Source organism: Gopherus evgoodei, chromosome 5, assembly GCF_007399415.2.
Source record: "Gopherus evgoodei ecotype Sinaloan lineage chromosome 5, rGopEvg1_v1.p, whole genome shotgun sequence".
Classification (NCBI taxonomy): domain Eukaryota; kingdom Metazoa; phylum Chordata; order Testudines; family Testudinidae; genus Gopherus; species Gopherus evgoodei.
Window position 1 is genome coordinate 85,597,110 of NC_044326.1, and position 13,185 is coordinate 85,610,294.

Consider the following 13,185-nt stretch of genomic DNA (forward strand, 5'->3'; position numbering starts at 1 on the left):
CAAAATTTGCCAGCTGTGGTAGAGCTAAGCCAAAACAAGAAAAAGGGAGAATATTTTTAATTTAACTACTTAAAAAGAGAGAACAAATTAAGTAGAAAGTTAAAAGATGAAGCAGAACACTGCTGCCTTAGTTAAATCCAAAATATAGTGGATTTTTTGTATTAAAAGAAAAATGGGAGTGAAGACAATGCTTAATAAAATAACTTTATGGACTTATTTTAATGTCAATATAAATATTCTCCTACAGTTCTAAAATCCAAACACAACAGCATTATGCTAATACATGAGAACCAGAAAGTGGTTCTCATCTCCCTCCCTAAAATACTCTTCTTCCAAAAGGCCTAAAACCTTGTAGCAGCCACAAAAGGACTGTAAACAAAAGAGCTGAAATAAACTAAAAAACAAAACAAAAAACAAAAACCCACCACTGAACAAAACTTGAAGCGCTAAAAGGACAGGTGTTAATTTGCAGTGCTCAGTCAGCAGCCCATCCTACTCTGTTGTCTATTTAGATTACAAACTCTTTAAAGGAGGAGGAGCTCTGTCTTCCTTCTTGTTTGTAGAGCAGTTGAAATTGACCACAATATAACTGCTCATTGTAGTTTCATTTTCCAAAATGAACGCAATGGAAAAAAGTAACAGCCTAAGTGGTGAAGAGTTAATTACCAAAATCTGTGGATAATAATAACAATTCTGAAGTGTTATTAATGCAGACAAGGATATTTTTAAAAAAACATCAGAGGGGTAGCCGTGTTAGTCTGGATCTGTAAAAGCAGCAAAGAATCCTGTGGCACCTTATAGACTAACAGACGTTTTGGAGCATGAGCTTTCGTGGGTGCATGTCATCTGACGAAGTGGGTATGCACCCACGAAAGCTCAAACTCCAAAACGTCTGTTAGTCTATAAGGTGCCACAGGATTCTTTGCTGCTTTTAAAAAAATATTATTTTTAGCTGTGCACCATTTCTTTTCCTTACAAGGTCTGATCACGTGACTTGTACAATATTTATGATATCCATCTTGAACTCTTCTTACCCTCACAAGACTGTCCTACAGTCTTACAAGAATTCTTTACCTGTGTTTTTCATCCAACTGTGAGCAGTCTTAAATTTGCACCCCTTGTCCTTACCTGACTCCCACAGATACATAATTTTCTTAAGACTTGTGTTGCAAAAGAGAGCAAAATCAAGGAAATTAGCTTCCAAACAGGTAAAAAATATTGAAATATATTTTAAAAGGATGTTACTAGCCTTAATTCTTTTCATGATTTCATATGCAGCTGGTACAAAATGTTTTAATGTTAACAATGGAGCTCCCAATACACACACTTAAATGCTTCAGCTATGCCTTTCTCCTTTTTGTAAAAGTTGACATCAAATTCTATTGTAAATTAAATTCTGTTAATCCACTATCCTCTCTTTCTTGAAATGTTGGATATATAAGTTGTTGAGTATGCAATTTAAAAAGGTTATATTATTATTTGATGTGTTTTCCATAGCCAGTGGTGTTCTACAGTGGATTAGTAGTCACAAAGTGCTGAATTACGCACATTTATTACTTAATACACTGTAAATGCAGATTTGTTTGAAGTAGGGGATATGTCATGAGAATTTGCATGCCCCTATCCCAGGCTTTTTTCAAAACTGATATAGATTCTTGCTTCATTTTTAGTCTTTCTTCAAATCGATCAAGTTTCAGCTTTTGCTATCCTTGCACACATGCTTGTGAGTTTCCCACCCTAGCCTCTTCCCCAATATTTCATTTAAAGCAAGTACAGGTCAGAATGTTTTCTTTTGCTTTTCTTTTTACAATAATAATGTTGATAATATGTCACTTTCAGTTGATTATATTGTCAGCTAGGCTAGTAAATCTGTAAAATATCTAGAAATCCCTTGCTGGGTAAAACAATTTCTGTAGTGTTTGTCAGTACTCACGGCTTGGAGAACGTTGCTTGAGGCAGTGAATGTTCCACTCTCTATAGGCCACTGGTACATACTGTTTTTTCCCCAGCAGTCCCACGAGGATTTTAGGTTTAAATAATCCACAACCTTCTTCCCAGGGCTTCTGCACTTTATCATACTAGAAGGCAAGTGGCAACTGTGTGATTAAAGTAGGGACATTTAAAATGAGTAGGACCTGTCTACAGGCTGTGCAGACTGATGATATCACTATTTGTTGCCAGGAGAAAATGGAGGAATAGTGGGTCAGAAATGCAGTTGCTTATGTAAAGTAAAATTCGGATGTGTTTTCCCGTGTCATTGTGGACTTAGACTGCAAGATGTAGTTGACGAAAATAACAGTTTACAGTTATCTTCAGAACAATGTTCTACAACTACCAGAAAAATTTGACTGTCTGGCGAAACTCGGGGTATAATCAACACTTTCCACCAGTTTTTGTTTAAAATACTGCCTCACGGATAACAGCATATCCTAGCACATCTACCATGTAATGTTTAATTGTCTTAATGAATAATTTAAATCTAAGTGGGCAGCCAGTTCAGAGAAGTAAAGTTATTTTATCCTAAACAAAGACAGTGCACTAATTCACCCCAAGGAACCAATTTATTTTCCTTCCCTGAATCCTGAAATGTGGAAGTGCCCAACAGCCTCTTGCTGCCATAAGCCAGTTCTGTCGTGGCGACAGCTCTGCTTTTTAAGACACACTGCCTTTCAAGAATCTGAGAGGTTAAAGGGTTTGCACAAACTTTTGAGACTTTTCAAGGAAGCGCAAGTCAGAAATGAAGCTTTTAGAACATTGCTTGAATTGAGTGCTATGAATTGTTTGAATTGTTTGCATGTCTAAATCTTACATTGTGAGAATGATTAGATGGCAGAACTGCTTGAGCTTATTCTTATTAGAATCCTGGATAACTTTCACTGGGAGAGAAACTGAACAGTAAAATTGATTCATGCCTTCCCCATAATAGTTGGAGTACTTGAGAGTAAATGCATCCTTTAGTTTGTTAACTCCTATGAGGCATGTCATTAAACTGAAATTTTGACAAGTGACCTTTGTCTCATATATATATATCTACTACTTGTCTTCTTGAAAAGCAGGTGACTTAGGAAAATGACATAGATATTGGCAAAACCTCAAAGACTGTTCTTTATTTAATCAAGAGATCACAGAAATCACTGAAATTTGCAGGAAGTGGAAGAGTTAAAGATTAATGGTTTTAATTTGCCTTGTAATATAGCATTTCTCCAGTAAAAAGCCTCAAGTATAAAACACAAGTGAACCATGACCATAAGGTTAATGGATTTTCATCAGCTGAATTTTATAAGTGTAGCAAATAATTATTTGTCATGCCTTCATTGCAATTTCAAAATACCCTCAGGAGATTGCCATTTGTGGAATGAAAAAAAATGGATATTGATTTTACTTCTAATGAATAATCTTTTTAATAATTTTATTTGGTTTGCAAGAGCTCATGATGAGCTATCTTGGTATACGCAATTTTCTTTTCTACAGATTTTATTATCTTACCTCATTCTTCTCTCCATCGCTAGCTTATTGTCTTGTTGCACCCTGGTTATATTGTGTGTAATTTAGATTCTAAGCTTCTTGGGCAGCAAACATGTCTTCTTTCTGGTTTGGGAGGTGCATCACACATCTTTGGTTCTGAGGGAAATAAGAAATGACAAAAATAATTGATAGTTGGAACATTTATACCATTCGGAACAAATTTCAGTTCAGAATGTTTGAGCATTTAATTATGCCATAATTATGTGTGTCTTGGAAAGGATTTACCATGCCCACTACCTTTTTTAAGCGTTGGGTACATTTGTCGCAATTCTAGTTGAAAATACAGTTGCCTGGAATCGGTTGATCACCAATTCCTTCATTGCTTGTAAATACAAAATGTTATTGATTATCTTAAAGCATTAGTGCTGAAACTATTTTGTTAAATAAAATGTTAAACTAAAGGGTTTGTTCCCATAACAACAAGAAGTCGTCATAATAAACACTCAAAACTAAGGTTATGAAAAGTTAGCTACTTTATAAGAACCTTACTCAGCCCTGCTGCACTTCCTGACCTTTTTAGAGAGTATTTTTAGCATCATCATAACAGTAATAAGGCACAAAAATTGATAATATTGCATATATTCAATATGGTTGACTAACTATTATGAAGACCATAATATTTTAGTTTTTACACTTGTCAGTGTTCAATGTAACCATTTTAGTATTGCATTAATGGTATATTTAGTATTTTAATTTCCCCTGTTTTTGTAAGCAGGTGCTGCATATGTTAAAAATTCTGCAAATTAGGAGTGCCTCAGAAACATAGAGTATGTTGCACAATACTTATGATTGCCACAAGATCTTAAAGGCACCATAGCATAAAGCTTTCTGTGTAATAGTTTTTGAAAACTCTGATGTGTGAAGACCTCACCCATAGTTTTCTATGTTATAAACTGTTGATGAAATCTTTAAGTGCAAAAGAAACTATTTCTGTTTTCAAAACTGTTCATAAAGAAAATTTTCTAAGATATTGTGGTGGAATTGTAGAACTAAACAATAAAATTATATTATGCATAATTGTTGTAGCTATGTTGGTCCTAGGATATTAGAGACACAAGATGGGTGAGATAATATCTTTTATTGGACCAACTTCTGTTGGTGAAAGAGACAAACTCTCAAGATTACACAGACTTGAAGGAGAGCTCTGTATAAGCTGGAAAGCTTGTATCTTTCATGAACAGAAGTTTTTCAAATAAAAGATATTGCCTCACCCACCTTGAGTTTCTAGTATTATGCATACACATTTTAAAATAGTTAGGACTTCATTATTCTAAGCAGTGCTTCCCTGTAGGAAAGGTTGCCTAATATTTTTCATTATAAGACTCTGTTTTCATTTACTTATAACTTTGCCTTACTTTAACCCTTTCACTGACACTTCCAATGCTGAGTGTCAGCTTCAGGCTGTTGTATGTGTGTGTTTGTTTATTTATTTGAAGTTGTTTTTAAAATGATTTAGCTGTCTCAAAACACAGGTGTTTTGGGGGGAAGTATTGTTTTGACCATGTTAAATTCTTACAGCTGTTTTGTTGAAAAACTTTAGTATCTCTGTGCTTTGGATCAGATGTTCTAAATTTGGCAAGGTGTCATTCTACTGTCAGGGATGTGCTTTTTGTTGTCTTTGTGAAAATCTCCCCAAATTTGTTGAATTTTGGAAGCCTCTGGAAAAATCTCAAGTCATACATGTATGACGGAGACTTCTTAGGCTTGTCAGAGCTTGGCAGCTAAATTTTGCAGGAGCTTGTGGGAGAACAGTAGGAGCCAGGAAACAGAGAGGAAGAGGGGAAGAAGCCAGGAGGTGTGAGAATGAAGGGAGGAGATAGATGAAGAGAGGGAGGAAAGTAGGAGCCGGGATGGATAGTAGATGAGGATGAGGGTTGGGGCAAGAGTCAGAGTGATGGGGAAGAGTGAATAGGAGCAGAGGGGGATAGGGCCCCCAACGGAGAATGGGGCAGAAGGGTTTACAAGTACTAGAACATACTACCTTTCAGAAACTGGAATAGAAGCCAGCATTCCAGCCAGGAAGCTGTGGGAAAATAACTGTGGAACTCATTAGAAAAGTGTTTCTCATAGCCTACTGGCTGGACCCAGTAGAAGATAACAGCTTGCTATTGGAGGAGGAGGAGAAGCAGCAGCCTAACTAGAATGCAGAGGAGCAGGGAGGGGATTACCCAACCCAGGGGAGGGCAGAGGGGAAGGGGGACAGATCTAAGGTCAGGGGTGCAGCAATTAGCGGTAAAGATCTGTGCTTTAGATCCAAAGGTCTCAAACTTGCTGATGGCCTACCAGTGTGAGGGTCACTATGAAGCCACATGATACAATTGCTGTTTTTTTCACTTTGCTTTTTAAAAAAGGTAGGAAATTATATTAACCCATCCCTCCCTCCTATATTAAAGAACATTAAGGCTGCCAAGTCAACACTCAGGTTTAGGAAATGCCACAATTAAAGTTGCCTGTGCACAAACAGCCTTCATTCTGTCAATTCCTAATGTTTGAATGCTTCATTTTGCAAACTAAATGTTCTTTTAATGTATTTTTTATGTAATATCAATATATATTCTCTGTTATGTAAATATGAGTTTGGGATGGCCCATTTCTCACAAGTAGTGAAAGTATGAGTAAATTCCCCAGTTCATCCCAAATGGGGGCCAGCCTTTAGAGCACACTATCATTTATTCTGTGTCTGACACATTAGCTAAACGTACCTTTTTAGAAGTATTAAAAGAGTATTAAAAATTTTCATTTCATTCAGACTATTTTTTGTATCCCTCCAACTATAAGGCCAGGTGGCTTAGTTCTATGTGTCCAACTGTGCAGGGCTCAGGGGGAAAGAAAAACAAAAGCAGATAAAGAGACCTCCAAATATGGCCTATATAAAAAATGAGGGCGACTCTCTGAGGTTAAAGCTGTTTGGGTGAATGTGAGGTGCAAGTTCCGCAGCCTCCTATGAATGTGCCTGATTAGAAAATCAAATCTCCTTATTTGCCCTCATCCTTGATTTTTGGTGTGTGGAATAGTTGATAGGTGAAATAAACTTAAGCCACTTGACCATCCTTTCTATTGTATTTCTTGAAAAGAAACCAGTGTAATCTGTAGATTGCAATGTTTACCCTACGTTTAAGTTGTAATTGACTTTTTTGCTTCTCAAAAGCTGTATCTACTGATATGAAGTATCTTCAGAGATAAAGCTATCACAGCAGCTATCATGGTGCAGAGGGAGTGTTCTGGAGGTAAGAGAGGGAAATAAAAGCAATGCAAGTTGTTTTAACGGAAATATTAATGTAATTTCCCTTTAGGCAATCCAGCTGAGCCGTGATGGACAGTATCTGCTTACAGGTGGAGACAACGGGGTCATCGTGGTATGGCAGGTGTGTGACCTCAAGCAGCTTTTTGCTTACCCAGGCTGTGATGCTGGAATCCGTTCCATGGCCCTGTCATATGACCAAAGGTGAGATTAAAGTTTGGGGGTCAGAAGTATTCCATAGAATGTACTATTATAAAGAAACAGCAAAAGGGACATCATTAGGGTGTAAACATTTTTTTTTCCTTTCAATATTGTATTTACTTTGATCTCAGGTGCCAGTGATAATATGGAGAATTCTGTGCACTGTTTTAGTGTTGAAAGGTCATGGTTTAGGTCTGATAATCTTTTTCAGAGTTGCACCTCCTAGTGGATAAGTTAACACTCATTCCAGGAAATCTCACTCTGACAGACTTTTAATATGTACTGTTTTTTCTTTCCTCAAAGGAAAAAAATATTCCTAACTATAGGTCTTCAAAGCCATTAACAGAAAGAAAATAGACACTCACTAAGATTCCCATCAATCTTTTACATGTTGTTTTCTCTTATAAAGGATAAAACAGTAAACATATTTACTACTGCCTATATTACACCTGCCAATGTCACTATGGTTAAAGGTCTTTATGCATTTTTGGCACACATCTCTGTCCAGTTTATAACTTGGATGTTTATAGTTGCATCCAGCTTGTCTTTAGCTTACAGACTACTATCTAGACTTTTGTTTACCCCAGATAAAATTACAAAAGCATCTAAGTCACTGAATCTTATTGAAAGTCATTTAGGATCCTAGGCACTTTTAAAATGGGACTCAGCCTTGGATAAACCTAAAACACAGGTCAACCTAGGTACATTGACACAGGCTATGAAATTTCGCACCTCGTTAACATAGTTAGGTTGACCCAACCTCCCCTGTAGATGAAGGTAGGTTGATGGAAGCATTCTTTCATTGATCTAGCTACCACTTCTCACTGGGCTAGATTAACTACAGTAACAGGAAAAACCCTTCCGTCACTTGTCGACAGTATAGCAGCGTAGCTATAACACATGTAGTGTAGACATACCTTCAGGCTCCTAAGTCACTTGGTCACCTTTGGATATTTTGACTCCTATCTAATTGTATTTGTCATCAATAATCTTTGGAGCAGAAACTTTCTCCTACTATGTGCCTAGCACAGTAGAGCCAGATTGTGACTCAGCCCTCTATATGCTACCCTAATAATAATAACAATTAATTAATTACTTATTAATAATAAGGGGCCAAATTTTCTGCTGATGTAAATGCCTCAGCTCCATTATTGTCAATGGAGTTTTACACATTTTCACCAGTAGAGAATTTGGCCAAATGACTAATTATTAAAAAAATGAATATTTGTGCTCATTCAAAATAGGGCAAAAAATCTCCAGCTTGTCTGGGATGTTGGGGATAAATTAAAAAAAAGAGAGATGACTGTTAAATTGAGTGTTCATGAAATGAGGCAAGTCCTCTTAGTTTCCCACTGGGACAAACAAAATTTTTCTAAACAAATGAGCATCCAAGTGGGAAGTAAAGAAACTAGACTAAGTGTTTTTAGCTGTCACACAAAATTGCACTGATATCTCAAGAGTGCCAAAGACAGGCAGAGGCCAGTCATGCCCTGTGGCTAGTCAACCATTCAGTAGAACCCCAAAAGCCAAAGGTAAAGCTCAATTTTAAATCTTGATTAAACAGGAAGCAGAGTTTATTACACTAATGATAATCATTAAAAATGAAATATGAAATCCCTCAATGCCTTTAAGAATCAGACAGCTTATAGAAGTGCCTAAATATGGATACAAGAGCCAAAATTTAGGCATCCATTTTATAAAATCTTTGTGTTTTCAGATAGATATTTTCCTGTCATATGTTCATTATGTCAGTCGTAACACAATCCACATTTCAGAATGTCACATCATATACTCTTTAAAACAAAAACAGTGACATCTATGGATTTTAATCAAGATTTTAACCCACTACTTCTTACCAATCTGAAACCCCGCCCATCTCAACTTCTGCAAACCTTCAGTCTCCTTGAATCATGTCCTCTTCATCCTGTACGTGTTCTCACAAGCACTCATTCTGGAAAATGGCAGCTTTCTAGATATTAAAATGACTGGCACCGTCATTTTTGGCTGGAGCCAAATTCTACCTTTGAGGCCCTACTAAGATAGCATTCTGATGTACCTGTTGCATCACTTTGATATATGATGAATTCGTGTGTTAATAACAATGACTAGAGCTGGTCAGAATTTTTGACAACAGTTTTTCATAAAAAGTGCCATTTAATCACAATCAAACGATAGTGGGGACGTGTTGATTTTGGTGAACATTTTAGACAGGAAAAGGTTTCTGAAATGTGTCATTTCTGTAGTGTCATGATTCATTTTCTTTTGACTTTTATAATCAAATTAAGTTTTAGTATTTATAGATTTGATTTAATATTATGTATGCATTTATGGTATATTTAATATAATATAAACATCTAAATGAAATTGATTGAAACACCACTCTCAAAATGTTTTGACACAGACAAAATATTTTGATTGTCTCAAATTAGAAATTTTGGCTTTTCACAGCAAATCAGAACAATTTTTTCCTACAAAATGTCAGAATTTCTCACTCAACAGAAAGTTTAGTTTCCAACAAGTTCTAACAGTAATGTCACAAGATGAGACAATAGACATGACTGAGGTGGCAACTCCTGATACATTACAAGCCAAAATGTCACTTCATCAGCCATGATTGCTCTAAAATGGCCCCAAGTGGGATCATAGCTGTTCAGAGGGAGCTAAAACATCTCCAACAGTCAGCTCGCTCGTAGTAAAGATGTGAAAATACAGAATATCTCTGTGGTGGATGGCATGAATAATACGCCTGCTTAGTGCTCAATACCAAATAGCAGCACTCTGATTGTTTACATGTACATGAAATAAAGCTGCACATATGTATCAACAATAGAGATGTTGCAGTCCTGTACACACATCTGGTTCTTTGATGAAGATCCTGTGCTAAATCCCTCTTGAACTGGGGAAGAATGAATTGAAATCTGCATACCTGTTTTCTCCATTCTGGATCCTCTCCATTTTGCTATTTCATTAGCACTCTCACCAGTAGAGTTAAAGCCATTATGAAAACAAAATCAGAAGTGGTCTGTGTGTAGTAACCCTAGTTTTATGCAAGGTTAATTGTTCTTATCATCTAAGTCTTGAGCCCCTTTTGGTGCCCAGATGTGCCAGGGCAATTTATTTGAGCTTGATCCTCTCGGATCCGTAGTTCCATGTAATAGAGCAGTAACAAAACAACTTGTCCTACTTTTTCAAATGTGTCCACTAATCTGAGTGCCTCAATTCTCGAGGTCCCAAAATGGGAGCCCCTAGGACTTGATTTTCACTGGTGCTAAGCACCTGCAGCTCCAGTTGTCTCCTGCTGGAGTTGTGGGTGTTAAGCACCTCTGGAAATGAGACCATAAGTGTTAGAATTGTACACCCCTAAATTAAAAATGTAGACCTTAATTATTCTTTTCCCCCATATTACTTCAATCTGGAAAGGAAGGCAAGTAATACATTCTTCACTCTTTCCCTGAAGTCTGATTCAGTTCATATCAAATACAGTAGAGGAAAATCATACAGGAAATAAAAAGCTTTAAATATACTGCATAATTGCTGTGGGAATTTTAAGACCTAATCCAAAGCCTGTTGAAGTCAATGGGAGTCTTTCCATTAACTTCAGTAGGAATCGCATCGGGTCCTTAATTATCAGAGGGGTAGCCGTGTTAGTCTGGATCTGTAAAAGCGGCAAAGAGTCCTGTGGCACCTTATAGACTAACAGACATATCGTGGCATGAGCTTTCATGGGTGAATACCCACTTTGTCAGATGCATGTGACGAAGTGGGTATTCACCCACGAAAGCTCATGCTCCAATACGTTTGTTAGTCTATAAGGTGCCACAGGACTCTTTGCCGCTTTATCAGGTCCTTAATGTTTGAGTTGGTGGCATTCTTAGGCAATATCTATACTGTGAGCTAGGGGCATGAGTTCTAGCTCATGTACACGTATGCTAGCTCTCATGCTAGCATAAAATAGCAGTGGTAGCACAGGCAGTGGTGAGTGGTGGCAGGGGCTAGCCACCCCAAGTACAGATCCATGGGTTGATGCTCAGGGCAGCTAACCCATGTCACTGTTCACTGCTGCCTATGCTAGCACAGCTATGCCGCATGCTAATTCGATGAGAGCTAGTGCGAGTATGTCTACCTGAGCTGGGAAGCACAAGTGTAGACGTATCCTTAGACATTTGATTTAAAAGGTGATGCTGGATATGGTGGAAGAAGTCTGTCCAAGAAAGGTAAGTCAGCTGTGTTTGAATGTAAAGTGGCTAACTCTTTAACTGAATGTTGTGCTTTTCATAGGTGTATAATGACTGGCATGGCTTCTGGGAGCATAGTGCTTTTCTACAATGATTTCAACCGATGGCATCATGAATATCAAACCAGATACTGATGTTGCAACAGACCAGAACTAGCACTGACAAGGACAGCTGCTGTCAGAATGAAACTGAACATAGCAAACCTCTCTTCAGTATCCTGCCGCAGCATTGTTCTGTATAAATAGCTATATTACACCTGAATGTAACTGAAATTTGCTCAAAGATGCAAACTATTTTTTAAAGTTAATTGCTATTTTTGTAGACTTTGCATGATTTTTTGGGGGCAAAGGGCAAAGAAGCAGAAAAATGGCTGCTGGGTTCTGTAGTTAAAATCTATATTTTTAGTCATAATGAGAAGTCTATTTTGATTCATGTATGGAAAGAAACTTAAAATTAAGATGGTTAAAACTCTTATTCTAGCTATATTATGAAGAAATATATTTCCCATCTAAAGCTTTATCTATAACCTCAAGGAATATATATGATTTTAACAAATTGAAAGTGGGTTATAATACTGGGGATTTTAATTTGTGCTACACTTTGTCTTGATGTACTTTTCCAAATGATTATACTTCTTCAGCACTGAAGTTTCTGGGAATCAATAATAATATTTAAATTATGATAAATGTAATTTTAAACATGACAAGGAATTGTTTCCATCAATATTACTGTTCAAGCATGTTTCTAGACCTAGACAATTTAGTTCTTTTTTAGTTGTATGTTTTTGTTGTGCAGTTAAGAGGGAGAAATCAGCAACAGAGTCTGTGGTACGTCAAATGTGAATCCTACTAGTTTTTACCTGGTATTTCCTTCAGAGCAGACCAAAATGTGCGTTGTTCCTCAAAATCAAAACTTCAACTTGGACATGTCCTCAAACTAGCAACCTGCACAATATTTCTTTTTAATTAGATGCAAGTACCAAAGCACACTTCTGCTGCTTGACTATGAAAGCACTAAGAGGCAGGCATTCAAATGTTTATAGCTTTGACATCTTTGCAGAAGCTCTAGACTTGCAAACTTCTTTCCCATTTTTTTAGTTTTTTTCTTCAGAGGACTAACCACCATAGTTATGTAGCAGATTCCATATCTTGTGCTGTGTATGGCAACAAAACCGTTCAGTTTCTGCTACCAAATCCAATCCAATCTTGTCCAATCACGTTAATAAATTATCTCCTCCCTTAGGAAATGAAAAATAATTTATACTAAGGAACAATAAGTTATTTTGGTGTTGCATAATTCTACTTTTCTACAAGATTGCTGTGCAGAATTCTGTGAAAATATTTGTGAAAAGAACTGTATTGTTTTGTAAGTCTGTATTGCATAAATAACTTTTCATGTGTTGTGATCTATATGAGTTAAAACTTACATTCCATATCTGTATCAATTTCTCTAGCTGCCCACTGGAGCAGTTCCCATTTTTCTCTTTAAGCAAAGATTTGGAAGGAGGAAACTCCAGTTTGAGTGAAGAAATTAAATAAAATGGCATTTGTAATTGAGACCTTCAATGGTGTTTTCAATATGTACATACAGCCACCCTCACCCAATGCATTTGCAAATACAAAGCAAACACGGGGGTTTGAGACAATAATGGCCTGCTTTTTCTATGTGTTATACCATTTCTATGCTGGTACAGTGTATCTATATTGATGTCAGTGGAGTTGCACAATAAGCTGTGACAGAATGTAGAATCTGGTTAATGATATGTGGTAGTCATTATCTCTGCCTGATAAAGTGCGGAACAGTCACTCACTAATAAAATGCCTTGAATTGAGAATGAGGTTCTATAAAAATAAATGTACTTGACAAACTTTTGCTATTTGCAAAATTCATATCTCTTTATAAATAGATTTTAGTAGACAGAGATATGAACTTGAACTTCTTTTATAAGGAGGAATATTCCCTGTATAGGTTTGTAATGAATAT

At 36.7% G+C, this 13,185-nt stretch overlaps 1 protein-coding gene across 1 annotated transcript in view; it reads left to right on the forward strand.

The window, feature by feature from the left end:
* Positions 1–12,767, forward strand: part of LOC115652057 (lipopolysaccharide-responsive and beige-like anchor protein) — a 93,760-nt gene extending 80,993 nt beyond the window's left edge. Inside the window, exons 10-11 of the mRNA XM_030563569.1 lie at positions 6,819–6,970; positions 11,246–12,767. Coding sequence (XP_030419429.1) covers positions 6,819–6,970; positions 11,246–11,336 — 243 coding nt within the window. The 3' untranslated portion in view covers positions 11,337–12,767. The remainder of the gene's footprint in view (positions 1–6,818; positions 6,971–11,245) is intronic.
* Positions 12,768–13,185: the final 418 nt, after the last annotated feature.